The sequence below is a fragment of the Colletotrichum chrysophilum genome (assembly GCF_026319265.1).
Source record: "Colletotrichum chrysophilum strain AFK26 chromosome Unknown scaffold_65, whole genome shotgun sequence".
NCBI classification, from domain to species: Eukaryota; Fungi; Ascomycota; class Sordariomycetes; order Glomerellales; family Glomerellaceae; genus Colletotrichum; species Colletotrichum chrysophilum.
In genome coordinates, this window is record NW_026517352.1 from 129,606 (window position 1) to 157,288 (window position 27,683).

The 27,683-nt window shown below is 52.2% G+C and overlaps 9 protein-coding genes across 9 annotated transcripts; 5 read left to right on the plus strand and 4 right to left on the minus strand.

Moving 5' to 3' along the window:
• Positions 1-190: 190 nt before the first annotated feature.
• COL26b_007828 (uncharacterized protein) lies at positions 191-1,111 on the plus strand (the record flags this gene model as incomplete). Its single annotated transcript, XM_053180609.1, has 1 exon — positions 191-1,111. The coding sequence occupies one exon, from the start codon at positions 191-193 to the stop codon at positions 1,109-1,111; it is 921 nt and encodes a 306-aa protein (XP_053035450.1).
• Positions 1,112-1,906: 795 nt separating this feature from the next.
• On the plus strand, positions 1,907-2,689 carry COL26b_007829 (uncharacterized protein; the record flags this gene model as incomplete). Its single annotated transcript, XM_053180610.1, has 3 exons — positions 1,907-1,913; positions 1,969-2,369; positions 2,432-2,689. The coding sequence occupies 3 exons, from the start codon at positions 1,907-1,909 to the stop codon at positions 2,687-2,689; spliced, it is 666 nt and encodes a 221-aa protein (XP_053035451.1).
• A 2,089-nt stretch (positions 2,690-4,778) lies between these two features.
• Positions 4,779-5,308, minus strand: COL26b_007830 (uncharacterized protein; the record flags this gene model as incomplete). The annotated part of the gene is made up of 3 exons (XM_053180611.1): positions 4,779-4,846; positions 4,903-5,024; positions 5,220-5,308. 3 exons carry the CDS (start codon positions 5,306-5,308, stop codon positions 4,779-4,781), a joined length of 279 nt encoding a protein of 92 aa, XP_053035452.1.
• Positions 5,309-5,720: 412 nt separating this feature from the next.
• On the minus strand, positions 5,721-6,778 carry COL26b_007831 (uncharacterized protein; the record flags this gene model as incomplete). The annotated part of the gene is made up of 2 exons (XM_053180612.1): positions 5,721-6,660; positions 6,726-6,778. The coding sequence occupies 2 exons, from the start codon at positions 6,776-6,778 to the stop codon at positions 5,721-5,723; spliced, it is 993 nt and encodes a 330-aa protein (XP_053035453.1).
• A 4,504-nt stretch (positions 6,779-11,282) lies between these two features.
• On the plus strand, positions 11,283-12,101 carry COL26b_007832 (uncharacterized protein; the record flags this gene model as incomplete). Its single annotated transcript, XM_053180613.1, has 3 exons — positions 11,283-11,317; positions 11,361-11,383; positions 11,632-12,101. The coding sequence occupies 3 exons, from the start codon at positions 11,283-11,285 to the stop codon at positions 12,099-12,101; spliced, it is 528 nt and encodes a 175-aa protein (XP_053035454.1).
• Positions 12,102-14,392: 2,291 nt separating this feature from the next.
• COL26b_007833 (uncharacterized protein) lies at positions 14,393-15,572 on the minus strand (the record flags this gene model as incomplete). The annotated part of the gene is made up of 2 exons (XM_053180614.1): positions 14,393-14,953; positions 15,009-15,572. The coding sequence occupies 2 exons, from the start codon at positions 15,570-15,572 to the stop codon at positions 14,393-14,395; spliced, it is 1,125 nt and encodes a 374-aa protein (XP_053035455.1).
• A 5,232-nt stretch (positions 15,573-20,804) lies between these two features.
• Positions 20,805-22,711, plus strand: COL26b_007834 (uncharacterized protein; the record flags this gene model as incomplete). Its single annotated transcript, XM_053180615.1, has 4 exons — positions 20,805-21,021; positions 21,129-21,577; positions 21,633-21,761; positions 21,812-22,711. 4 exons carry the CDS (start codon positions 20,805-20,807, stop codon positions 22,709-22,711), a joined length of 1,695 nt encoding a protein of 564 aa, XP_053035456.1.
• A 939-nt stretch (positions 22,712-23,650) lies between these two features.
• On the plus strand, positions 23,651-25,266 carry COL26b_007835 (uncharacterized protein; the record flags this gene model as incomplete). The annotated part of the gene is made up of 10 exons (XM_053180616.1): positions 23,651-23,683; positions 23,748-23,933; positions 23,990-24,083; positions 24,137-24,159; positions 24,221-24,239; positions 24,291-24,413; positions 24,472-24,494; positions 24,559-24,596; positions 24,651-24,788; positions 24,846-25,266. The coding sequence occupies 10 exons, from the start codon at positions 23,651-23,653 to the stop codon at positions 25,264-25,266; spliced, it is 1,098 nt and encodes a 365-aa protein (XP_053035457.1).
• Positions 25,267-25,738: 472 nt separating this feature from the next.
• Positions 25,739-27,364, minus strand: COL26b_007836 (uncharacterized protein; the record flags this gene model as incomplete). Its single annotated transcript, XM_053180617.1, has 3 exons — positions 25,739-26,357; positions 26,438-27,118; positions 27,180-27,364. 3 exons carry the CDS (start codon positions 27,362-27,364, stop codon positions 25,739-25,741), a joined length of 1,485 nt encoding a protein of 494 aa, XP_053035458.1.
• Positions 27,365-27,683: the final 319 nt, after the last annotated feature.

Consider the following 27,683-nt stretch of genomic DNA (forward strand, 5'->3'; position numbering starts at 1 on the left):
TGACCGGAGCAATGATCCCTCGCATATTGAATGAGTCCAGCAACACGTCCGATGTCATCCTACAAGAATGAAGGCTGGGATTAACTTGCATGCGCCATATGTCGATGAGCTTTGAGACCTGGTGCCTTCAACCATTCTTCTGTGTTGCCCTACTTCGTTGCTTCATCTCTGAAATCATCACACCGCAGCCATGGCAATCAATGGAGTCAACAGCAATGGTATCGATACCAAGACCAATGGGTTCGCCCACAAGCTGAGAAACAACCGCGCCAAGGCCATCGTCGATGCGGCATCAGCGGGTGGCTATGCTATTGCGGCCGTATGCTGCTACAACCTCGAGGCTGTCGTCGCGACTGTTCGCGCGGCAGAAACAAAGCGATCGCCAGCCCTTATTCAGCTCTTCCCTTGGTCTATTGAGTACGCAGACGGTCTTCTTCTGCATGCGGCAGCCGAAGCGGCTGACAAGGCTTCCGTCCCTATCGGCATTCATATGGATCATGCCCAGTCTCCGGACATCATCAGGCGGGCCGCTGATCTGGGCGGCTTCGACGGCATTATGGTCGATATGAGCCACTACGAAAAAGAAGAAAATCTGCGGCTCACCAAGGAACTGGTCCAGTACTGTAATGAACGCGGCATAATCACCGAAGCGGAACCTGGCCGTATTAATGGCTGCGAAGACGGCATTGCTGACACGGGCGACATGGAGGAGATTCTCACGGGTCCTGAACAGGCGGAGGAGTTCGTTGCTTGCGGTATTGACTGGCTAGCACCTGCGTTTGGCAATGTTCATGGGGTTTACGGGCCCAAGGGACCGCAGCTGGATTTCCCTCGTCTCGATACTGTCCGGCAGGCTGTGGGGGACCGCGTGCGCCTCGTGCTCCACGGCGCCCACGAGAAGTATTTCCAAGAGGAGCTGTTGCGTAAATGCATCTCGTACGGCATGGCAAAGGTTAACGTGAATGGTCCTGTGGCTGCAGCATGGACCAAGGTGCAGGGCGAGCTGACTGGCAAAGTCCCCTTGACGACGGTCATCGAGGAGCAGACAAAGGCAATGCAGGATGTGGTGGAGTACCACATGGACTTCTTAATGTCTACGGGTAAAGCATAAGACTTAAATAGAAGGCATTAAGTAGACTTAAAGCACTCAGTTGTCGCAAAACCTATGAAACACCATTTTCACGATGACCCTCGCACATGATACCCCCAATGTCTTCCATCCCAAACCGTCTTGCTGAACTGAAGTATGACTCCTAGAAGGTGTGGCACAAAGGTCGCAGAATTCTCGTCAGCCATCTATATTCTCGGAAAAGTTGCCTGTTTGCGGGGTTTGATTGTACCAACACTTGACGGCGCAATAACGAGCCGGCGGGTCTCCTCTTAGCCCGCCGAACGAAGACAAGGATACTCCAGCTTACCCCGCGCGGTACAAGTGCTTCTATCGGTCAATAAGGCATAGAAAGGTACAGTCCGCCTCAAGTCTCGCCGGCCCATTCTCAGACTTGACTGTTGTGTACCACTCCCTCAGGCCTTACTTTCGTTTTCAGGTCGAGTCAATTGGGATCCATGGGTATGAACATGGCTGCGCATGCAAAGGTACTGCTTCTTGGCAAAATTGACCAGTAAGTGACCGAGCATTTCCAAGTCAAATCACTTTAGCCGCCAACCTGAAATGGAACTGATCATTCCAGCGCAACTGCATCCTGGGATTCACTCTCGGAGCATGCACAACTTGTGAAGCCTCAATCAACTAGCAGAAAAGAGTTTCTCATTGAGCTTCGAAGTGGGAAACTGGATGGAGTTGTTGCCATATGTGATCGTGCACCTTACAGTCTGGCAGTCACCGGAAAGTTCGACGAGGAGCTAGTGCAGGCACTCCCCAAAAGCGTTAAATACATCTGTCACAATGGCAAGTAAGATGATCCAACAACCACTGCGCAGTAATTCTGACTCGAACTTAATCTTCAGGGGCTGGATATGACAACATTGACGTGGTAGCTTGCACCGCAAGAAACATTCTCGTCTCAAACTGCCCCGAGGTTGTGGACGATGCTACGGCCGACACCGCTGTATTTCTTATCCTGGCTGCTCTAAGAGGCTTCAACAACGGCATTATGTCCACACGCAATAGAACTTGGACGGGCCACATACCTCCAGGGCCTCTTGGCCATGATCCCCAAGGCAAAACCCTTGGTATTCTGGGTCTCGGCGGCATTGGCATCAATTTGAAGAAAAAGATGGAAATATTTGGGATGAATGTTATCTATTATAACAGATCACCTTCTGTTCTGTCTGACGGTGCCGAGTACGTCAGCTTTGACGAGTTGCTTGCAAAGAGCGACGTATTGAGCCTTAATCTACCACTGAATGTGAGTTCAATCACAGCCGCTGTTGTTCTCTGCGTAAGTATAAGCAACTCTGACAATCACAGGCCAATACCCGAAACATCATCTCAACCGGAGAATTCGAGAAGATGAAGGATGGCATTGTCATTGTCAACACGGCCCGAGGCGGCGTTCTGGATGAAGATGCCCTGGTCAAAGCCTTGACTTCTGGCAAAGTTCTCTCCGTAGGGCTCGATGTCTATCAAAGCGAGCCTGACATCCACCCCGGCCTTCTATCAAACCCGCATGTCTGCATGCTACCGCATATGGGTACATCGACTGTGGAGGTACGGCGCTCTGAATGAACATCGATGACAAATCAAAACAAATCACACTGACTTTCGATCGCAGACCAAAACAAAGATGGAGGAGTGCACTATTTCAAATGTGCGGTCGGGTATTCTGACGGGAAGGCTGGTTACATTGGTTCCGGAGCAGGCGAAGCCTAAAAGTGTTTCTTCTCGATAATTGAGTCTAAATTTCTTGAAATTAGAGTATAGACTCAACAATTCAAAGACGCCGTGTAAGACTAAAAGACTGGGTCCCACAAACATCCCATATTGTCAAAGTAGAGCATTTCTCGTCTCGGTCATATCTTACAACCAGTCTGCATCAAACTCTCTGCCAACTCCTCTAAGCCCAACCTGAGGCCCAGAAAAGTTGAGCAAGTCCGAAAATCCGACATCAAGAAAGTCATCAGAGCCAGCGAACAAGGCCATAGCCTGACAGTCAACCAGAGCTCCTAGCCTGTTCTGAAGTCCATAAGCTGTTCGACGGGTGTCATTGAATATTTCCAGACCGACTGGTCCAGAAGGACTGTTATTCGTATCAACAATCAACTGGACCATATCCGAGTAGCGTTGACTACATGGCCAGTATATCGCTGATTGTCTCAAAGTATACAGGAGAGCCTCCAAGTCGTCAGGCACAGCTCCGCGCGCGGTTTCATAACCCATTGTCCAGAGCATAACCAGGCTCCGCGCGGCAACCCACACCACGAAGGGAAACGTGGGTCCTAGCTGTTGGATCTGATGAGACTCCAGAGAAGCTGCGAGGTTAGCAACGCTGCGGACCGCCTGGCGACAGCGGCTTCGGGCCGAGGTTGAGGGCTTCAGGTATGGTGAGGCTGTCGAGGGGAACGCTGCAACCGTATACATGCGTATGTTGATTCTGCAGTTGAGTCAGTCCCTAGAGGAGGCATGGAACTTGGCTGGATCAAAACGCAGTAATACCACTTACAGATAAAAAGTAGCATGGACCAAAGTCCAGACTGGGTCAAAAGTTGTGGGGGGCTCGCGAACCTCCCATGGTAGATTTTCGAACCAAGTGAAGAGCGAAATATCGAATCGACGGAAGCTACTTTGCCACTCCTCGCAGCTAACTGGTAGGGCGAGGTTCACTGGCTGAATCAGCAGCTGGTTTGACTGATCGACCAATGTCAAGACGTCGATATAATAATGCCAAAGATTGAAAGGTTTCCGATGGTCAAGGTAAGGCCTCGCAGGAGACGGTCTTTGAAACCACTCAGGCACCATGTTCTGTCCCCATTCTCCGTCACGGACGGGGTATGGTAGCTTGATCAACCTGCTGTCGATAGAGCCTGGTTGACCAAGAGGCACACTTGAGAAGCGATCGAGGGCATAAATAGTCCAGAAAAGACGATGCTTCTGCTCTTCCTCGACATTCGAGTGAATGTCACTACTGCTGCCGCTGATGGACACATCGTCACCGCCTTGGCCTTTTTCCGGAGCATCATTGTCGACGAGGGAAGATGAGCGCGGGTCCAGAGCTGTGTTATTGGTGCTGGCGAGGCGAAGCTGGCGGGTCGATGTTACCAGCATAGCCATGATATTCCATGTCCTTGGTCCAGGGCCCTGCCCGATAGCATCAATGGCGAGAAGAGCAAGGGCTTGCGTTGATGCGACTGATGCAACGTCAATTGATTGCAGAAGAATTTGTTCTCTCGAGGTCTTTACTTGCGCTCCGCGAGCTTCGGCAGGCGGTGTTGCTTTTCTCCAGAATCGGTAGGCGACTACAACGATGCCGTGGAGGACAACTTGTTGCTCTGGGGAGAATGCTTTAGAGAGAAAGCTTGGCTTATGGAGCAGTGGCGCCCAGGGATACACGTGCTCAAAAAAGAGATCAACAAGCTCTCGAATTATCGGTTCAGGTGGCAGTGATGAATCGGCGGTTGTGACGGTCGGCATTTGTGGGCTGTTTGTTACATCCCACGACTCAAGGGGAGGACGGGGTTCAATCCTTTCCATCAGCGGTGATGCGGCAAACACATTCAGATCTGTCGCCGTTGCAGTTGATCCAGCAGTTGATAAAGAGGCAGAGACCGGTTGCCAGAGTGGTTCTCTATCTGAAGGGCTCGTTTGTTGCTGTACGCGGTCACTGGTTGTCGGCGCGGGATTGGGCGATGTACCCAATGCTGAGAGCTGAGCCTCCAGCGGCTGGGTCTGTATGGGGTCTTTCTGGTAATTCTGAACGCAACTGAGAATCTCCTGTACCGTACGAGACATGTTATCCATGTTGTCCTCCAATAAGCTGAGGCGTTGCTCGACTGCCTTGCCGTAGCCCGGACGTAAACCGGGCTGGCCCTTCTCCTTGTACTCGCATACCACACCTGCATACGAACTTCCGAGTCAGTTATGATTGATACAAAGTAATCTGTCAAACTAAATCAGAGTATGATGTACCTTTCCGTTGGCACATGCCACACTGAGGGCGAGAGCTGTCACATCGAGCTTTCTTGACCTTGCAGTGCTCACATCTGTGAATCCAGTTAAGTAAATCCTTCCAAGGTCTAGTGAAGTAACCTGCAATACATACGCTTTCGATATCACGGCTTGTCTCTTGCGAGGGCGATAAGTGCCCTCCTCGTTATCAGAACCACCCTCGTTCGCTGATTGGGCAGGCATCTCGGAGTATCATTGATCAGTGATGCTATCTTTGGAGGTGAGAAAACAGATCCAGACGTACTTCAATGTTCGAAGCGAACTTCAGCGGAGGCAGAAAGCGTAGTCCATCCCCGACCTCATCTCCACAATTAGACCAAGGTCTGACGAGCATGCTTCCCCGCAAGCCAAGCCCTTCCCCCGGTTATGTGGCATTGCACGCGGGGTAACCCACTAGACCTTGGTAATCCCTCCCGCGATCCGGCGCAATCATCTCCCGGAGTAGTCACAACCATTGTTTGCGCATGATGTGGCGGTAATGAACGTTGAAGCTATGAAAAATACAAACTAATTGAACATGAAGGTCAAGAATAATAGTGAGTGTTGTCGGTGTTTCAATACATGAATGTCCCGATTCCATCCCCTTCGCAGATTACTAGTACGCTTTTACACCGGCCAGTCTGAGCAGTTGATCACTCAGGATAGGCTTCTCCAAAGGTTCCGAGCGGTTTCGAGGGTCGACGGTACCATCAGACAGGCGCGCCTGCATGTCTCTGAGTTTGATGTTGTCGTGAGGCCAGTGGGTTGTCGCCCCGTTCACTTGGAAAACCTTGCTCTTCTCCTCGAGGGCCTCTTTTGATGCCAACTCAGCAGGCGCATACGCCGCGTAGATGACAGTCCGAACTACATCGCTCTTCTTTGTTGGTTCCCCGCCCCAGTGAATGCACCTCGAGTCCCAAAGAATAAGGTCCCCAGGCTCAGCCTCAACCTTGACGGGACGCACCCCCCGTGCCTTGAACCATTCCATATCCTTGTCGTCGAAGTAGCGATTGTCCCTCCACTCCCATGTTGCCGGGTCTGTCTCTTTGTCGAAGAACTCCTCCACAAGCGCAGCAGATCCGTCCATGACACATAGAGAACCGTCTTCTGGACCCGCGTGGCTCAAGTTGATTATTCCCTGGATGCAGTGCAGCCCACGCTTGCGCGGTGCTTGATCGACGTGGGGCCAGGGGGCGCGTGCCTCCTTGAGATTCGGCAGAGTGATATTGAGCGAGTCGAATGAGACGATCAGTTTGTCAGTCCCCCAGACCTTGGCAAATGCGTCGAGAACGCCCGGCTCCTGGCGGGCCTCCCACATGAAGCGTTCATGGACGACGCTGTAGTTTTCGTAGGTGTTCTTGTCCGTCTGGACGGGAAACTTGGCGTCTTTCCAAGTTGAAGGCTCTTCAATGTCGAGAGACTCGTCGAAAGACTTAAGCCATTCGAAAGCCTTCTGCTGATAATAGCGGGCCTTCTCTGGTGGAATGGCCCCTTTAACGACGCAGTAGCCCTTGGCTTCGAGCTGGTCGCGCCAGTCGCCACCTGGGTTCTCGATCCTTGATGAATGTCAGTCATGCCTCGTAATTTAAAGACAAAGAAACTCTCGAGGGGAACTACTTACTTGAAAGGGCTGTCCACCTTGACAGAGGCGGGATTCGTAGCTGTGGTCGCCATGATGGAAATAAGTTGCAAACGTGGATGAAATCGCTTTGAGGGCCGGTGCGATGGAAACCAACAATCGTTATCGATGTATGTTGTATCAGATTCGGCAAAAGATGATTTAACCTCTAGCACGCAACTTCTCGTATAAATGCCTTCGATTTTAATCGCGAATTGCAGCAATTTTGACAACATCGTAAGCTTCGAGCGAATTGTCACTGCCGTCGCCGGCGCCACCGGGGTATTGATCCCCCGTTAAGACCCCTCAATTCCCGGCACCTAGCAGCGGAGCATTATCCGACCGGAACGGCACCCAAATCTAGATCCGAGAGGGAATTGGGAAAGAAGTCTCGTGGGAATCTATACATGGAGGCAATTCAAAATATTCGAAATGATCCTGATAGAAACTCATGAATGAGCCAACATTGAGGATATTTTGCCGAAACTTGAGTTCTTTGCCAAACATCACGTTGAAATGCGCGTACTCATCACCGGCGCCGCCGGATTCATCGGTCAGATTGTCGCCAGCAAATTATTAGAAGACGAAAGCAATGAGCTCATCTTAACCGATGTTATCGAACCGCCCATATCCAGCTCAAAATCCCACAACAACGTGAAGCTTATCAAAGCTGATCTAGTCGATGAGGCGACAAAGGTGGTGCCGGAGAGTCTCGATGCAGCCATACTTCTCCATGGGATCATGAGTTCCGGCGCAGAGGCAAACTTCGAACTGGGTTATCGCGTCAATGTTGATGCAACACGCTCAGTTTTGAATCTTCTTGCCAAGAGATGCCCCGGCGTTCGCGTTCTCTACGCATCGAGTGAAGCCGTGTATGGCAGACCGGTCCCCGCACAAAATGTCACGGAAGACGACATCCCGAGTCCAGAAATGTCCTACGGTTGTCAGAAGGTTATATGCGAAACCCTCATCAACGACTACACCCGTAGGAACATGATCAATGGCTTTGCCCTTCGGTTCCCTACCATCTCCGTCCGACCGGGTGCTCCTAGCGCAGCAGTGTCTAGCTTTCTTTCGGGAGTAATTCGGGAGCCACTCAATGGCCAGAGGTGCACCATCCCTTTGAAAGATCGAGCTTGGCGTCATTGGATGTCTTCTCCAAAGACACTGGTCCACAACTTGATGGTGGCTTTGACCCTACCGAAAGACGCTCTGCCCCCACACCGGAGAGCCGTAAATATGCCGGGTTTCGGCGTGACGGTGCAGGACATGCTGGACGCGCTAGAGGAGGTTGGTGGCAAGGATAAGCTGTTACTGGTTGAAGAAAGGGACGATCCAGAGCTAACATCTTTGCTGTATTCCTGGGCTGATCATCTCGACAACAGCCTAGCCATATCGTTGGGGATGAAGCAGGACACTTCGTTTGTTCAGTCAGCAAGCGACTATTTGAAGACTATGTAACCTTGGTGGCAGAGGAAACGTTCCTAGACCAGATGGCCCATCATTCGGGTAGAAACTGGAGCTTTTGAAGATTTTGCTGATCGGGTGCAGTTGCATGTTTCATATTTTCTCATTTTCATTCTTGGGCTTTCTGATTCTTAATCGTGTCATTCTCTCCAGTATTCCATTTAACATGTGAATTCTCGCTGTCTGTTCTTTGTGTATTCAAATCGATCTATCTACTGGTACTTCTGAGTTTATATGAGGCTTCCCATTTTGTCCTCGGTTTCCCTTGTCGAAAGTTGATGTATTGTTTTTCTATTATGTACGTATTGCATAGAGCCGTCCTACTTCTCCAAACTCAGTGTTGAAAAGTAGCGACCATGGTCATACACAGAACTGAAGGGGTAACCCCTTTCAACATATACGTCTCACAGGATGTTTGTAAGAAAGATAATAAATGACCCCACGGCAAGTCCCAGCCTGGAAGAAAAGGGCGGACAACCTGTCGAGCCCTGTGTCACCACAACGATGCTGTTCGATGCCACAGCTGTAATTTGGTGAGAACGATTCTCGTTTACCGTGTGGTCTTGTAAAGAATACTCACGAGATGAGGGCCTAGCTTCAACATCTGAGCTTGAGCCTTGAGTGGGACCAAAGCCAGGGATGCCGTAGGTCGGTGAGAAAGCCGGAGTGCCGTACTGTCCAGCTGAAAGGCTTGGTTCGACACCAGAGTCGCCGTAGGACACCGCACTCCCCTCCGCTCCACCCAATAAAGAGTTTTGTCCTGATCCATTCGCATCGCCCGACGCTGGCCTTGGAACCGGACTCGGACCGGGAGTGAGATTTGACCCAGCTATGGTCTCAAGGGTAGGTGCTGCAGTAGGTGCCACAGTAGAAGCAAAGCCAGCCCCAGCGTCATCGCCATCTTGCAATGGGGAAGCCCCAAGCGAACCGCTCATGTTGATTTCATAGCTCTTTGCCCCAGGTGGCGCAGGGAACGGCCCCGATATACCCGTGATATACGCAGCATCTGGCACCGGGTATGTAATTGTTGCCGTGACTGGCTTGTCACCGCACGTCGTGCAGGTCTGTACTTCGGCGGTGAAGCCAAGTGGCACTGACAACGAAGCTACGGTAGGCTTTGCTTCAACACCGCTGTACGTCTCTGTCACCGCGTATACTTGACGAGAGAGACCGGTCGAGCAAAATGAATCGTACGTCGTCGTGAACGCTATGGTATGAGCGCAGGCGTCGCATCCACAAGAGTTGCAGCTTGGGGCCTGTATTTGTACCGTGATGGGCTCATGCTGAGCTACTGGCTTCTGTACAAAAGGTCTGACACAATGGCCGTTGCAAACCGAGGGTGTCTCGAACGTGAAGGCGAAGCATTGTGTGATTGTGGCCGTCCGCCATGTCAGAGTAATTTTCTCGGGTGCCGCAGAGATGGCGGCGGCGGAAGTGACGGCGACTGCGGGCATCCAACGATGTCCCTGCATGATGTGTGCTTCGTACTGTATGACGGCGGAGAAAGAGTTGGCCGTTGCGCTTATAACCTAGACGTAAATCCGATGTGCTAGCAGCGTATGTATGTCTCTGGGCTGGTGTGCAATGGTGGCGAAGCAACGCGGTTTATGCCTTTCGAAGATGGTCCCCCTTGTGAGCGCAAGTATGATGGGCAAGGGGGAAGCTAAAGCAAAGATTTGTGGCGCTTCCCCAATGATATACAATCTTCACGACGGGTGAGATCTGGCATCCAGATTATCCGGGAATTCACCTGTTTCGCAATGTCTCACAGACGAGAGACACGTTGTTGTTTACATGTTGCATAAGAGTGATAGTGCAACGGGAATGAAGATACTTGTTTCTCTAATTTTAGCGTACACGCGTTCCTGTCTCCCTGTCTGGGTTTCAGCCCTTCCATCTCCCAGCATGCCCAAACGCAAATCGATCGAGACAGATATGCAAATGTCTCTATGCCAAAGGGGCAGCGATGTTTTTCATCGGCCCGAGACTTCACATCAACCATTTGCACTGCGCCTCCCGATTCATCCGTGTGCGCATTTTACTCCTCTGTTGCCTCCTTCAATATACCGCAAAACGCGCATCAACACCTCCAACTGACAATTGTCCCCCCTCACCCCCTCACATCACTGACATGGCACGGCTATTGCGGGTCGCTGCTATACTCGGTGTGGTCGCCACAGTGGGTGCTGCTCCTCCGGCTAATGATGTCGAACGACTATGGTGCTTCACATATCTTTCAACGTACCTCGAGCCTGTATCTTTCGGGACCACAATAATTCCTGGCAACTCGACCGCGAGTCCGGCTCAGTCGTCATTATACTCCGCTCCGATGACCGTATCGGCGTCAACAGTCGCGTCTACAGGTTCCGAGATCCTTGCGACGTCTGCCGAGTCAGAGGGCACATCATCCGCGCTATTAACAAGCGCACTTATCCCAGGATCTTCGATACCAACCGAATCCATACAAACCAGCGCTTCGATATCGGTGACGGCTGCTGGAGGCACGTCGTTTTCAAATGTACCCTCTACCACGGTCGCGAGCTCCGGGGTATCTGGCTCTTTTGCCATCACGACTTCGCCACCCGTTCCCACAACTTCAGTAATACCTGGTAATCGAGTGATATTCCTCATTGCTCCAGCTCCACCCGAGAGGACGAAGCGCATACGCAAACGAGATCTCGGCGGCTTCATCAGTACTGGATTGGATGAGAACCCTCCAACTTGCGACCTAGCCAGCGTCTTCATCTTATCTGACGCACAAGAGCTGTTTATAGGGGGAATTCCACTGTACTACGATGTTGGAGATTCTTTTAGACAGCTCCGAAGCACAGTTAGCCCCCCAGCTGGGGCAGTCACGAGAGGCTTCACGACCGTCAACGGCCTACTCGTCTTCCGAAATCCGGCGCTGCCTAACGGGGAAGCAAGTTTCTGTCAGGACGCCACCAGCGGGCAAGTGTACATCGTTTTCACATCTGGCCCCTCAGGCTGCGTACTTGTCAATATCGTCACTTACGGAGACAAGTTATCCCATTAATGTGAACTAGTTGAAATTAATCTCTAGATATGTACCTAACGTTTCCGAACAGCCGAGCAATGTCAGAACGGACAGATTGTATCCGCCAGCTCCAGTAACTCCCTGCAGATACAAACAACAACGAACCCTTCTGATAGCCAGTCCACTCCGGTACCAGTCAGTACGGGAGTAATTCAAACATCAAGGCCGCCCGCCACCGAGTTGAATACTCACAGCAGCCAGGTATCAGTCGCAACCTCGAGCTCTCAGCCGAGCTCCCAGCAAGTTCTCACAAGTGACCGGTTGCCACCAACCAGCTCGACTCTAGCAAGTGAGGCTCAGACCAGCTCAACGACCTTCCGGACGCTGTCTCTATTCTTCCCCAACATCACCTTACAGGAATCCTCACTTGCCAAAACATCAACCCAGGATACTCCTGTGACAACGGTTCCGAGCAGTCGCTCTTCAAGCATTCTGGCCCCTATTTCAAGCCAGGGGCCTTCCTCATCAACCTTCAACTTGGCCGTCTCTCAGTCATCGACTTCCGCATCAGTGTTTCCAAGCTTGGCTTCATCGTCTTCTCAATTCTATGTCCCAATTACATCTACATCAACCGTGATATTGTCGGCTACCGCGCCAACAATGACGTCATCATCGCTATCACCTATTCTTTCATCAACGATATCTTCCGCAGAGTCTGCGACCTCAACCTTAGCATTGTCTTCATCTATTCCTACATCAACAGTACCTTCACTGACTCGGTCTACGACGTCAATAGCATCGTCTGTCATTCCATCGACATCATCTTCTTCAACACTCACATCTACGGCATCTTCAGTATCCTCTTCCACCCAGATGACAGCGACTTCTTCTACCTCACTTATATCCACAAGCAGTAGCTCCACTTCATCAGCGGTTTCATCAAGCAGTTCGGCCACACAGACGTCTTCATCTGGCTCGTCATCGGCTAGCCCTCCATTCTCTCCCACGGTCGCAGCCACGTTCACTACATCTTCCAGCAGTTCTTCCAGCAGTTCTTCCAGTAGCTCGTCTAGCAGCTCGTCTCGCAGTTCATCATCAGCCCAGCCCACCGCGAGCGCATGCCCTGCCACGGTTCAATGCAACACAACTCAAGCTCCAGCTCCATGCAACTCAACAGGAACCCAAGCGGTCAGACTTTGTAACCCTACCCGCCTTACTGAAACCTCACCTGACGATGGATATGCCACTGTGAATCTGCCGTTTTCCATCGGCATAAACGGCTCTTACAGTACGGTTGTTTATGTCTCCGTCAATGGTTTCATCTCCTTTGCTGCCCCACCATCTGGCTACAATCCAGTACGAGTACCCACGACCTCGTTCCCGGCAGTATCTATTTTGACTTTTCAGCAAGATCTTTATGACTTCGGTAGGCCAGAGGGTCTATGTTACCAGATATCCCCCTCTGCTCGAGGGACTGGTCGCCAAGTTACTTTCGAACATGTCGTTGGTGGATTCGGAGCACAAAGTACAAATTATCATTTTGCAACAAAATTCTATGAAAATCTTCCAGGATTGGTCACTATGGCCTATTACCAATCCCCGAACAAGGGCGCTAGCGCCAGTATTGGTGTTCAAAACTTGAACAACAATTATGCTGTTCAGTATTCATACCAGACGGCCTCTGTCCCAGATGGTACTTCAATAGATTTCAACACTACGTGTGGTGACACTTGCTATCAGATCAGCTACACCTGCGAGGTGTGCTAAGATATAGGTTTCATGCCTGCTAGCTGGATGGGTACGAGCGCCACAGACGGGCTCTTTGAATTCTTGTAAATACGAGGTTATGCGAACCAATAAGATAACTGAAACCAGATCACATTCGTCCGCGGCCCGCCTGAGAAGCCTGCGGCAGCTGTGAACCTTAGGGTCCGATAATGGAAGCTCGATGTCTTCCGTCACGCTTTGAGGCTGAACCCTGTTTTATTCCGACAACCTGTTACAATTTACAAACCCCTACATTCGCGCGGTACAGCATCCCGACGAATTAGCAAATATTCATAGGTTGGTAGGCGACGCCTTTGACGTTTTCTTGAGCTTTAAAGAGATGCAGAGACAACACAACTTGGTAGAATATAAGAAGGCTTTTGAAGAAGTCGTCCCAAACTCTTCACTACATGATATGCTGAGAATCATACCCGTCTCACTGTGTCAGGGGAAAAAAAGAAACTCTCAATTGATAAATTGCTGGCTCTCTTGTTTTGCTTGGTACACAGTACCACCATATCGAGTCAGTCTTGGTGGGAATTGCACTCGATACTAAGACCAACGTAAACCAGTAAAATCTGCCCAAAAAAATCCTCAGGAAAGCACTAAGTATGGTAGATAATCTACCTGTGGAGAAATCCTTGTCATTACTCGCATGCACATGTCGTGACGGCTTGATTGACTGAAGATCGCGGGAAGGTTGAAGATTTTCTGCCAAGTCGTGACAAGCTTCAGGTGAGGTGGGCCACTTGAAGAAAAAGAGTTGCGATCTGCGAACGGCGATCAGTTCTTGGAGTAAAGCCGATCACATTACCCGGATTTGCAGCGCGTACCCACCATACTGTGAAGATCTCAAGTTGCCGTGATTCGGGTGGATAAAAATACGCACACCAGACTACGCAATAGTGCGGAAAACTGCGTCGCAATGCCGTGTCAAATTGAATTCGCGCACAAGCCACTGAACTACCTGAGTGTAAGTCGCATTGCGCCCACAACCGCCCACTGCGGCGTATCGACATGGGATGCATGATTTAAGGTAAGTAGGGTTTCGGAGACATGCCGTGCGTGCGGGTGGGCGGTACGGGTGGGAGGTGAGCACTGACGTTCCAGCGACCAACACCGGCAATCCGGCACATGGCGCGAGAAACCTTTTAATCAACGGCGATCGGGGCGGAAAGTCAATTCAACGTCACTTGATGAAGGAGGCTCGCGATGATAGTTTCCAGGAAGATTGTTTGCATTTATATGTACATGTACACACACTGTTTATACATGTTGTGAAGAAGCTAAAAAGGTATTTACGGAATAGAAGAACCGCCCCACACTACCAAACCCAAGGTCAACCTTGGGGTGCCCGAATGCTCGAGAAGGGCGCGTCTGAAAGCGACGGCCGGGTAGTAAGAGTGGCCGGCGAGCTACTGCTGCGGAAAAGAGAAACAGCTTAGAGCTTGCCGTAGCCGGCAGAGGAGCTGCTGACGGAAGAAGCAGCAACGGCGTCGGGGATGTCGGCGCTGCCGAACTTGTTGAGGACGGAGCTGTCGGTGCCGGCGTAGGAGCCGGAGCTGGAGAAGCTGTTGGCCTGGCAGGAGCGGCCGAGCTTGGAGGAGCAGGTGGAGGCGTTGTCGGAGGTGATGGCGAGGTTGGCGCCGTCGCCGCCGGACTCGATGGGGGCGGCGACGTTCTTGAAGACGTTACCCTCGAGCAGGACGTAGCCGCCGGAGGTGACCTCAAAGGCGTGGCCGGTGGAGGTCTCGAAGACGTTGTTGACGGCGTGGACGAAGGAGTTGCCGTTGACCTTGGGGGCGCGGCCGCTGAAGTCGTGGAAGTAGTTGCCCTTGAGGGTGATGGTGTCGCTGCTGCCGGCGAAGTAGGCGTTCCAGTAGTGCTGGCCGTCGCAGGTGGCGGAGTAGTCGGACTTGCCATCGAACTCGTTGTTGGTGACGGAGACGCGGCCGGATGCGGAGGTGCCGAGGACGAGGTGCTGACGGCCGATCTTGGAGGTCTAGGGGGGGAGAGTTAGTTTGGATTTGGTGAGACGGACTTCAGAACAAACTTACGGTGACGTGGTCGATCCAGACAAGGTCGGTAGAGTCGAGGGTGATGGCGTCACCTCCCCAGACGTACTTGGGGTTGATGTTCTCAACCTTGATGTTCTGGATGATGACGTTCTTGGAGCCGGCGAGGCGGAGACCCTTGCCGACAATAACACCGGAAGAACCGCTACCGATGATTGACTTGTTGGAGCCGACCTTGATAGGGTTCAGGCCAGCCTTGTTGTAGGAGACAGAGACGGAGGGCGCAGAGCTCTGGTAGTTGGTGCACCAGTCGTCCTTGTTGATGGCGACCTGGCAGGCGGATCCGGTGCCCCAGGGGGCGCAGCCGGTCTCGGTGGCGGTGCCGTCGGCGTCGGTGAAGTCGAACGTCTTGGTGAGGACGATGACGCGGGCCGTGGAGTCGCCGAGGTACGAGACCAGCTCGTCGTTGGTGGTGGGGGTGACGGCGGTGGCAGAGCCTCCTCCGGTCACGTCGGCGGCGAAACCCTCAGGGGTGCCAGAGACAGAGACGGCGGCGGCTTGCTGGGCGATGGCCGCAGCGGCGATAAGGAAGGACTTGGCAAACATCTTGGTAGTTGGAAAAAAAGACTGAATAGGGCTGAACGAATGGAAAATGAGTGACTGGAGAATGAAAGACCAAGAAGGATGATCAGCAAGCGGCAAGAAGACGCGAGATATTATACCACTGAGCCGTTGGCCCAAAACTGGGTCTTTCGGATTTTGGGATCATTCATCATTCCTCATTGTCTCGATAGTCACAACCATGATGACCCCAAAATTGCCCATGTTTGCCCATGTCGCCCGTGTTGCTGCGCTGCAGTGGCCGCGTAGCTCCGGCCCCTGGCTCACAGCGGCGCGTAAACGACCATGGATTTGGATATATGAGGGGGTTCGCCGCTCCACACGTAAAATCCAATGGAGCAGCCAACAGTTACTCGATCAGGAAACAATCGCTGGGGTTCCATGCCGGACCCCTGCTCCTCAAGGGGGTGGTCAAGGCGGTTGCTGGCACAGACGCAATCAATCCGCAGCCGATCGACGCAATAACGGAGAATGTGCTGTGTTGTGTTAATACTGCCAAGAACACCCGTTCCTTTAACGCGGGCCCATCCGCAAGCATACTGAGCCTCTCAGAAACGTCAAAACTTCCCACGATGCCTCTTTTGAGGCTCCAGTGTCACATTTCAGCCGTGTTTAAACCCCAACCCCTGACATCCCGTAAGCGGAGACAGGCCCCCACCACCCGAATCAAAATCATCAAAATCAGTCCAGGCAACGTACGACGCGACCGAGCGAGCGAGGCTTTCGGATTCCCAGTCTGGCCTTCTGTCCCCCATGCCCGTCACTCAAAGCAGAACACACGATGGGGCGGCCGGAGAAAGAGAGAGACAGCTGGTAGCGCCACCACGGCAGTTGACAGTCACGCATGACACTATTCATAAACCTCCCGAAAGGCAAGGGTCAGGAATCGTGGGGATTTTTTTTCGTCTGAAGCTACGCTCCATTCGGCTTGCCCCGACCGACGCAGGGAGGAACCCGCGGTCGGCGGCGCGGTAACGTGTGCGATTTTGTGCTGGAGTGCAACATTGTTGGCGGACCCGGGATAAGCACTCAGCCGCATTTCGTTGGCTCGCTTCCCCTAACTGGATACGAAGAGAGAGACTTCTGTGGCGCTTCTGCGGGTCCCGAAACAATGCAACCAGGAACATGATTTCCCCCTGAACAAAATCAACACGAGAGGGAAGAGCTTACAGGAGGTCGTCCTCGTTGTACATTGATGGCCAGACCCGGCGGTATGTGTACCTGATGTCACATTACCCGCGTGGCAGGCGAGCATTGCTTGATTCATGCCGTAAACTCTGTCAAAGTTCGAATGGAATTTGCCAAGACTCTGGAAAACTCGGACTTGGCAACTTTAGATATTGCACATTTTGTTTGCTCGGGGTTGCAGGTCCCTCATTAGCAAGCAGCAGTCCACTTCAACTCACCCGCATTTAATATGCGGAAAAGCATTCCCCGCCAATATATTGTCTTTCGGATTCAAACTCCTTCCACCGGCCGAGTATGCATTAACGAGGCGCTCACCGCAATGTCTAGTTCGTTCGTGAGACAGCTGAGCCGTCTTTGAGGCTAAAGAAGAAAGTAGCCATTTAATGCAAACAACTTTGAATAATAGCCGGTAGAACTTGGGTTAGCTTCTGTAAAGACGCGTAAGACCTCGGTCGACGATAGTAACTGACATCTCGGAAGGCCTTTAGATGCATCCAGACTGCGGTCAACTAAACCGCATGGTGAGCAGAAAACCGACCATCATGGCGATTTTACAGGACATCACGGAAAACATTCTGCCCAGAACCCCACTTGCCACGTAACGTCCCCCAAATATCTCAGGACCTTGCAACAATAGCACACCTTAAAAATTGTAAGGACCTCGAGACGCAGCTTTCCGAAGCATGTTAGAGAGCCGGATGCAAGCCGAAAGTCTGTCGCGCCGCGATAAGATTAGAGCAATTAGGGTGAGCCCGCAGCGGGAAAACTGGGGACGTTACGGGTTGGTTGGGATCCAGGAGTCTGGAGAAGGTGCCTGCTGACGGCATGTCACGAATGCTGATCGTCATCTGCAGGAACGGTTCGGCCCCCAATGGCGTTTGGCTGCACTGCGTCTTTTGGTGGACTCGCAGGCGGCGTTGAAAGATAACTGGAGCGATGCAATGTTTCCAAATTAAAAACAGCGTAGGTTGATGGAATAAAAGGGGTGTTCGCCTGAGCTCGCAATCAAGTATGCTCTTTGTCTTGGCCCACGATGCCATCTCAATAGATGGGCCGTCATCTAGATGTCGTATTCATCAGCTTTCACCGACATTCTTGAGTGCTGTGAGAGGTCTCGTGTGTTCATGAATCGAGTATTCTGACTCTCTGCAATGTCGCCACTCACGATTCAGCAAGTGTACGGGTACTGCCGGCCAGCTGTCCGAAGCAAAGTCAGACCGTTGTGAGCGGGTTCATCCGACGAGATGAGTCTCCGGTCTTTGGACGTCGATGCTTGTCCTCACTTGAAATTTGGCCTGGACTTTGGTCTCGGGAAACCTCTGTTGTGTTGCAGGCGCCCCTATCACAGGTTTCGGTGGCCAAAAATGAGGTCAGAATGGAGAGTAGGTTGTAAAACTCTGTACCTCAATCCTGAGGGCCGACTAGGAAACATCATGTCATTTCTTACGGTGATTATACTGTGAGTGCGACGAATACGTGAAAGATTTCGTCCTACTGTCCTTCAGACACCATATGTGAGGAAGCCACAAAACACTGATAGCGTGGCAAACATCCACCTGATTGAAGATCCTGGCGCTGTGAGGAATAGGATTCTGTTCGAAATCGACATCATTATCCGGTGGTTCCGTAGGCTGTCGCGCAACAGTGATTTGTCATCGACATCACGGTACCCTCTTGAGATCTCGTCGTCATTACAGATTACAAAAACCTTCATGTTTCTAAGAATTTGTGCATCCCGTCTAGACATGAGTACTTGGAGAAAGGCTAAGAAGCTATGATACGGAGGATATTGCAAAGGGAAGCACTGCAAATGCTGCGACGTAAGACGCTGAACACTACTATTGCTACTTGAGAGGCAGCTATGGTGTTCGCTCTGTCTACACTGTGACTGGATCTGTTCTTTGATCAATAAAACCCCTAAATCTCGCGCTGGAAGGATCACCAGAGCGGTTGCTCGAGTGGATAGGGTTGATCTCTGGTCTCTTTTATTGTTTCGCGATCCCAAACATTGGAAGAGCTGAAATTCGAAACGCCTGATTAGCTCATGTCCATGAACCTGGATGCTTCACCTGACTGGCTTCTGAAAGAAGCATCAAGGCTGTTCACTAGCGTGACGCAGCACTTAGTCCAGGGACCCCGAGAGTGTGTCGCGACGATAATTGGACGTCTGGATGAGAATGTGCTAACAAGAGATCAATCTATAGGCAATATTGTACTTTGATGTGGCAAAAGATTGAGGAAGAGCGGGTGAAATAACGCCCAGGGTCTTACAGGGAATCGGTTATACCTCAATCCGGTGGTGGTGAAAAAACTGGTAGACAAGGCAAGCTGAACACTAGTAGACATAAAGTCGCTCTATCAGTTTAGATAAAAGCAGCAGAGACACCATTAATTCGAAATCACTTACAGTTCCGTTTGATGAGGGTTGGCTGGATAAAAGTTGGGTTCCGTGAATTGACGATTGTTCCTAGCTTTGGTATTTTGACGAACGTCGCATGGAAGACATGATGGCTTCAGTTTCATTTCGCCCCTGAAAATTGTATATGGATTATCGTATAGATGTTCAATCTTTCTACAAAACTTGATACAAAACTTGAAATGGCCAGGAACTCAGGCTAACTCCATTTCGATTAAGGGAAGCATTATTAAGCCTTGTTACCTCTACGATGATGAGACGACGTCAAAAGAGCACAGGCTCTACTGCTCAAAGCCAAAGTCCATAAATCAGCAAACTACTAGACTTCAAAAAGTTTTTTTGCATTTGCTTCTTGGCCTTCTGGTTCGATAGCCAGATCTATGCACTGATGCGACGACCAAATGTACAACTAGGAATCCATAGGCTATGTTGAAATGCCAGTACTTTGAAAGCATGCGTCCCACACGGCTTGCGCCCAGTCACGCCAAATTATTGAACATCGCAAGCTCTCTCAGTAGCGCAGTTTCGAGAATCTTGAAAAGCCGAACCGCCTCGCTCTTGCGGATATCCCGGGGCAATCCTAGCGTTGCGGCCTCCGGACAATCAGCCACGATCCACCTCCACATCCCGAGGCCGGGCCCGGAAATGTTTCCTAAACGCCTCACCGGAAGGACAGGAGAGAAAACTTCGGCTAGTCGCCGTGCTCACTTCTACATGGAACACATGCGCCGACAAAATGTGGCAGAAGTTTCAGCTCAGCTCATATGTAAGACGCCAGCATCATTGGATTGAAGCCGTCAACACTTACGCCTAATGAGACATCTAAACCTTGCATCACAAGCCGAACCAAAATGACTCAGAACGACCATTCGTTGCAATTGACCAGCCCTTGCATTCTTCTCAGGGTGCGAGCATACATATGAGATAGAAAGCATTCTGAATCGGTGTGCTGTGATGAAAACGTGCAATCGAGCTCAAAGTTATTAAGAAACAGAAGAGGGAAAAAACTGCATATCAGTCTTATCAACATAGCAGTCCACCGTTATCATTATCACGAAGTGATTTTCGGTTAGGGTGCCGAAAATGTGGACACAGCGATGGTGCAAGACCTGCATCGATGGCGTAGAATACAACGGTGAAAAGAAGCGCCACCAACCACAGCTGTTTGCTGAATGCCGTCATAGCCTAATACCAAGAAACGAACAAGGGGACCACGGAGGACAACGTCGTTTGCAGAAGCTCTTTTCCATCTGAAGAAGCTTTCACACTGTGTTCATACACATGCCTACCATGTGATATTACAGTGCGAAATGGCTATTGCGACTTATCACGAACTGACAGGCTTCAATGTGCCAATCAATATCGCCTCTCCACCGCGACCCCATTGACGACACAACTCCCGCACGTCGCTATCGGCTCCTGCCGAAGAAGCGAAAGCTTCTATCGACGGTGTTCGATCAGAGTTTGACGCCAGTGATATAAAATTCGACGTTCGCGCTTTCAGTATGGTGGTGTTCTTAGAGTTTGGACAAGCTTCGCGTCGTCACCCCTCGTAGACAAGACAGCTTCAAGCTCAAGCGCCTCGCTGGAATTCGTCTTCTGCGCCCAACAACATGCGCTTCTCACGACTTTCCGTCTGGGCGCTGACCGCCTCCGTCGTCAGCGCCGGCAAGGGGCCCTTCCTTGAGCAGATTAATGACTCAACCTGGGTCATTGGAAATGATCTCTGGAATCTGACGCAGGGCTCGCTGTACGCGACCAAGCTTTACTGGACCGGCGTCCCGGGCGCCGATCTGGTGGGCTCGGCCGTCGGCCACTACGTCGGCTACGGTACGATTTGACGGCTTCCCTTCCCTCCCCGATAACATTAGATATCACCCCCTCCCCTCCCCGGACCCATCGCAATTTGGGGCTTTTAATATCTGACATATTGCTAGATGGCGAAAACAATCTCCAGTTCACCAATGCCACAATCGCATCCCGAGGCACAAACTACATTGACGTCAGCTTCTCCGCCGCTGCGGGCGACTTCCACTGGGTCATCTTCGACGACCTGAGCGGCGCGTATCAGTACTTTGTGAACCGGGCCCTGCCCGACATCAGTATCCTCCGGACTTTGTGGAGACTGGCGCCGGAGTACTTTCCGAGCGGTCGCACGCATCTCAAGGATGAGCCCCTGCCCGACTTTTCGCTGTACGCAAACGCGACCAAGGTTCAGGATGAGACCTGGCAGTTGGCTGATGGGTCCTTCATCACCAAATACGATTGGTCGAACGCTGTGAGGGATCGCGACTTTTATGGCATCTACGGCTCGGAGGCCGGGTCGTGGTACATCCACCCGACGACCGAGTACTACAACAGCGACCATTTGAGTCAGACTCTGACGGTGAGTGCGATGTCGATCTGCCGTGTGAAAATCGTATGTTCTGACATTGCGGCAGATCCACAGAGAGTCAAAGACTGGAGACTCTGTCCAGCTCAATGTTGTTCAGGACACTTCGCACTTTCGTGTTGGACAGACTGTCGCTCAGCCGGTGGGCAAGGTCTGGGGCCCTTGGCTCTGGTACCTGGTGAGACTTCCCGAACGTATGGATTAACTCTTGCACTGCTGACACAGTAGAAGAACAACGGCGACGTTGCGGACGCCGCGCAAAAGCACAAGGAAGAGGTCAAGCACGTCCCGTACACGTGGTTCAAGGACTCCGCCTACCATTCCCGCGGCGGGATTGAAGGAACTCTCACACTGTCTGACGGCCGCCCTGCCTCCAACGCGGCCGTCTACCTTGGCGACTCTGACACCACGATCCGCCCCTCCATCCAAGGCACAAACTACTACTACACGACGTATACCAACGACAAGGGCCGCTTTACCTTCGACAACGTCCGCACCGGCTCGTACGCCGTCTACGCCTGGTCCAACGGCGGCAAGCTCGCCGACGTGTACACCAACTTCACCGCGCCCGTGACCGTCTCGAAGGACAAGACGGCGAACCTCGGCCAGCTCTCGTGGAAGGTTCCCAGCAGCAAGCGCATCTTCCAGGTCGGCGAGTTCGACAAGAAGGCGACGGGGTTCAAGAACGGCGGTGTGCCGTACCAGCATGGCGTGGCAGCCGACAGCCCTGCGAACCTGACATTCGTCGTCGGTCAGTCCCAAGACTCGGATTGGTACTTTGCGTCGTCTGCCGTCGGGAAGTGGACGATCGAGTTTGATCTCCCTGCCGGCGATGTTGCCGCTAACAGGACTGCGCTTCTGAGTGTGTCGTTGGCTGGCTACTCGCAGAGCGCGGCGCTTGATATCGATGTTAATGGGCAGGTCTACGGCTCGTTGAGCAAGGATGTCCTGACGAGTGATCCTGCGCTGTACCGCTCTGGAAAGATCAGCGGAGAGTGGAGGTTCTTCCAGTATAAGATCGATACTGACGTTCTGAAGGCGGGAAAGAACACGGTTGGGTTCAGCGCCACGCGGTATACCCAGTGGAGAGGTTTCCTCTGGGACAGCATCCTCCTCGAGTGGATTTGAGATAATGAAGCACGAGTATGAAGTGACCGCGGGGGCCCGCAAATGGCGACATATAAACATTGCACAAGAAAAGAAGACAAACTTAGGGCCCTTGCTCGAGGTGCTATTGGCGGCAATGATAGTCAGAATCAAGGTCCTCCCTGAAGACAATTTTGTGCAACGCGTGCTTCAAACCTTCACTTTCCACGTTGACTGTCGAATACGACTGATGAATTGAACTTGATTGATACTGTGCTTAGAAGTGTTTCGGACCTTTGACGTCAACTGAGTTCAACGACCCTAGCAATCGAGCGGCCCACAGAGTGATTTCGGATTTCGACTTTTTGATGCAGACCTGAAGCAGATGACATCAAGTTTACCCTGTAAACAGGATGCACTGCGCGATTAGTTGGACTAGTATCTTATTACAGCAGAGAGATGTGGCTTGGAGATTCTGCGCGCCGCGCGCCTGATCTGCGGTCGCGAGCCCTCAACTCGAACCAATATTAGCCGTGTTTGTCTCGGCTGGGTGCGGTAGAAAATATTAATATGTGATCAACTGTAGCAGAACAGCAAGAACAAAATGGCCAAGTAAAACGAACATAAGGTCAAGGATCAGTGGTTGGTTCTCTCGGGGCCGTCGTAGTCTACTCGACCATGGGTTAGTCCAACGGCTTTCAGCCGGTTTGAACCGATGTATTCTTATCAGCCAATCCTCCAATAGGGATGATCGGGAGCGCCGAGACACTGCATCTGCGTGTATGCGGCGCAGTCCAACCAGATGCGGCGTTGGGTGATAAACAGCCAATCCCACAAACCAACCGAGGGGGCTGTTGGAGCGGGGGAATGAATGTATGGCGAGAGGGGGAACGCGAGCTCAGATTGAAGCATCAGGACACCTCTCCGCCTTTACCATCTCGACTGTCGCGAAGATTTACTTTGATTGAAACGGCAAGCAACATGGACGTCCGTGATTTGTTGACGACCAGCGCTGTAAGTATCACCGACTATGGGGCAGAACAGCTCAAGGCGCGATGATGAACTGACAAGTCGGCAGGCTGTCCAGCCCGAAGAAGCCGCAGGCGCACACAGCCAGAACGCCACCCAGTCGAACGCGCAGCCTGACACGACTGAAACTCCAGCTCACGAGCCGGAGCCGGAGCCGACGCAGGCGGCTCCGCAAGCGCTTGAGGCTCTTGGCGACGATGACCAGTTTTCCGATGGATCGTCCGTTCTAGCCGTGGTTGGCAATGCTACTATGCTGTATCTCTTGTAGAGATTCTAACGTGTTCGACGCAGTCGGACGGCACATCCTCGACTGCTTCTCTGAGATCCAGCATCCTGCAGTACCGAGAGGAAAATGGACGCACATATCACAGCATGAGTGACGGGAGTGAGTCCCCTACGACTTCCGACTTGGATTGTTCTTGACTGAAAAATACATAGCATACGTTCTTCCGAACGACGAGGTACTTCTCCAACCCCGATACATCTATCGGCATGTGGCCTGACCATTCTGACAACCCGTAGGCGGAGCAAGATCGCTTGGGTAATCTCAATTGTGTCGACTTTGCTACTCGCCTATATTGACCTGATCTAGATTTGCAGCACCACCTGTGGATGGTGACCTGGGATGGCCAATTCTGCCTGTCCCCCAAGTCAAAAGGTGCCAAACGGGTTCTGGATGTAGGAACCGGAACCGGTATCTGGGCTCTTGAGTACGGTAAGTGGATTCATCGGGACTTACCTCCAAGTTCACATACAGGCTAACAACCACGCAGCGGACGAGCACCCCGAAGCTGAGGTAGGTCAAATCTTTCACATATTTGATGCCATGAAAGAGGCGTTGAATAGCATTACCGCTCTAGGTCATTGGCGTTGATCTGAGTCCCATCCAACCTTCGAGGTAAGTCGGCCAAAGACTTAGTTTGAATGAGCCAAAAATGACAGGCTCGAACAGTACGCCCCCCAATTGCCGGTTTGAGGTCGACGACGTAGACAAGGACTGGACGTGGTCGCAGCCGTTTGATTTCATCTTCATCCGACACGGCAACTCATGCTTCGAGAGCTGGGAGAAGCTCCTTCGAAAGGCTTACGAGTGCGTGGCTGATGCTTGGTTTAACGCAGTGTGGACAAGTACTGATTGAGACATAAGCAAACTCGAACCCGGCGGTTACATTGAGCTGCAGGATAACGCATTCCCCATCCTCAGCGACGACGACACTTTGAAAGGCACATCAATGTCCGAGTGGTCTTCTCTCCTGATCGAAGCGGTTCAGAAGATGGGTCGGTCTATCGAAGCGCCCTCTCAGTTCAAGCGAATGCTGCAGGACGCGGGGTTTGTTGACGTGGTCGAGGTGAAGGAGGTGTGGCCGGTTTCCCCGTGGACCAAGGACAGAAAGCTGTACCACCGGGGAGAGTGGGTGAGGGAGGCGTGCATGGCGGGGATAGAGCCTTCGTGCTTGGCTCTGTACACCCGCGTGCTCGGGTGGACGCGCGAGGAGGTGCTCGCGTTCTGTGCTGGGGTCAGGAATGACTTCAAGAATCGTAACATCCATGCCTACTGGAACGTGTGAGTTACTACTACCTGTAATGTTGGTGAGGTCTCTCTGACTATTACTAATTTCTCTTAGCTATGGCGTTTATGGGAGGAAGCCACTGGAACAGCCACCGGTGGTCGAGTAGACTACGCTCCAGACGGTATAAATGTGTAAATGAGATTCCTGTTTGTGATTTACTTGAGCTTATTTATCTCAATGTGTTCCGTCTAGCAATATACTCAGACTGAGGTCGTGATCCACAGTGTTTCCTAAATCCTGATGGACTTGGGCGAGGTGACCCAAGAAAGACTTGCATCTCGACTCTTCGAATTTGGGGTTTAACCCCAACTTCAAGGTGAACGAGCTCAGCATCATCAATTGTTCCGAATCATAGCGCACGTGTCAAGTCAAACGATTTCATTTTGCTGATTAGAAAGCACGAAGCCTTACATCAAGTTGCTCCGTATCTTGTAGTGTACGAAACCATTCCTGGTATATCAAAACCCCTTCACAAATGATACCGGAAATCCAGCTCCCAATCGCCAGTCTTAACCTTCCTCGTATCCTCCATTTCACCACTCGCAATCTTCCTCTTCATCTCATTGCACCGCCTGATATACAGCCACTTCGCAATGATCAACAGCTGCGAAACACCCAACGCACCGACAGAGAACGCGTTACCCAGCAAATACGGCGAGGTACGGTAGATCTGTCCCGCGACGATGCCCGCCGTGTTGCCGATGGACTGCTGCATGCCGATCGCCGTGGCCCTGCGGTAGTGCGGCGCGATGTTGACGTTGAGCCACGTCAGGTTCAGCCCAGGACCGTTGTAGACAGCCACGGCGCACAGGAAGGTGCCGAAGAACTTGACGCCGTTGGGGGTCGGGCAGATGATGAGGATGTAGCCGAGGATGCCGGGGACGTTGGCCAGCAGGACGAGGGGCCCGCGCAGGCACAGGCGGTCGGAGACGAAGGCGAAGCAGAGGAAGGCGATGCCGCCGAAGATGTAGACGGGGATGCTGAGGTACTGGGCCTCGATGCTGGTGTAGCCCATGCTGACGATGATGGAGGGGAGGAAGGTACTGAAGCCGTAGAGGAGAATGTCTTGGCAGAATTGGATGAGGCCGCTGTTTGTGGTAGATGGTGTTAGCATTGCGCCATGATATGATGCGGTGAGGGGAGATGGGAATGTGTGCAGTGGACATACCTGATGTACAGCTTCGGGTCCTTCAAGGCAATCTTGACCTCGTCCCAGCTGAACTCCTCGCTGCCCATGTACTGCACGCGCTGCGCCGCGCGGACCTTCATCATGCGCTTCTCCTCAGCGGTGAGAAAGTACGCGTTGCCAGGATCATTCGGCAGACCGAACCAGATGATGGGCGCGATGATGATGCTGAAGATGCCCTCGATAATGAAGACCCATCTCCACCCGGCGCGGCCCGCGATGCCGTCCATCTTCAGAATCGAGTACGCGAGCAGGCCTCCGAAGGCGCCGGCGATGGCGGTGCAGACGAACAAGTACGACACGCGCTTGGCCTGCTCCTCGCGCTTGTACACCATGGTGAGGTAGAGGTTCAGCGTGGGGAAGAGGCCGGCCTCGCAGGCGCCGAGGATGAGGCGCACGACGTACAGCCCCGCGATGCCGGTGATGAAGCCCGAGAAGATGGTGGTGATGGACCAGACGACGCAGAGGCCGGTGAGCAGGACGCGGGGGGTGAGGCGCTTCATCAGGATGGTCCAAGGGGACTCGAAGACGACGTAGGTCGCGTAGAAGATGGAGATGGCGGTGGAGAATTCTTGTGTTGAGGCGCCGATGTCTTCGGGCATGCCGGCGACTTTGACGTTGCCGATGTTGGTTCGGTCGAGGAAGCAGGTCAAGTAGACCAGCCTGTTTTTCATCCATTGTTAGTCAATGGTCATTGTGTTCGTGAGTTTGACAGCAATCTTACATGATGATGGGCACGAAAAAGGCATCGAGCTTGAGGAGAAGCTTCTGCTCAGCCGCTGGGTCGATGGACTCCATGGCCGTGGTGCCGTTGTTGGAGTCGACGCGGTCAATGTCGCTTCCGAGGCCCTTTTCCGTAGAGTCCGTGATGCCGCCGGAGGCATCGACGGCCGTGGAGATGGTCGTCATGGCGAGGAAATGGAAACTGTTGGATCTCACTTCAGGGTCTTGCTGGTTGGTTGGTGAGCCCGTCAAGACGTGAGTCGAATTAAAGTTTGTTCCTTATTCTTGGATCTCCTGCTGCAGGACGATGTGACGGGGGCATCACTCGACTTTATCTATCCCAATGCCGGCACCCCTCCCGGGGGACACCTGCATCTGTCTCTCTCTCCTTGACGGATAACGCTTTCAGTTCGTCGGGATGTGTCTCGTTGCCGAACCCACATGGCACGGGTAGACGGATCCTTGGTATCGAACGGTGACATCGTGAGGGGGCAACTAGTAACTA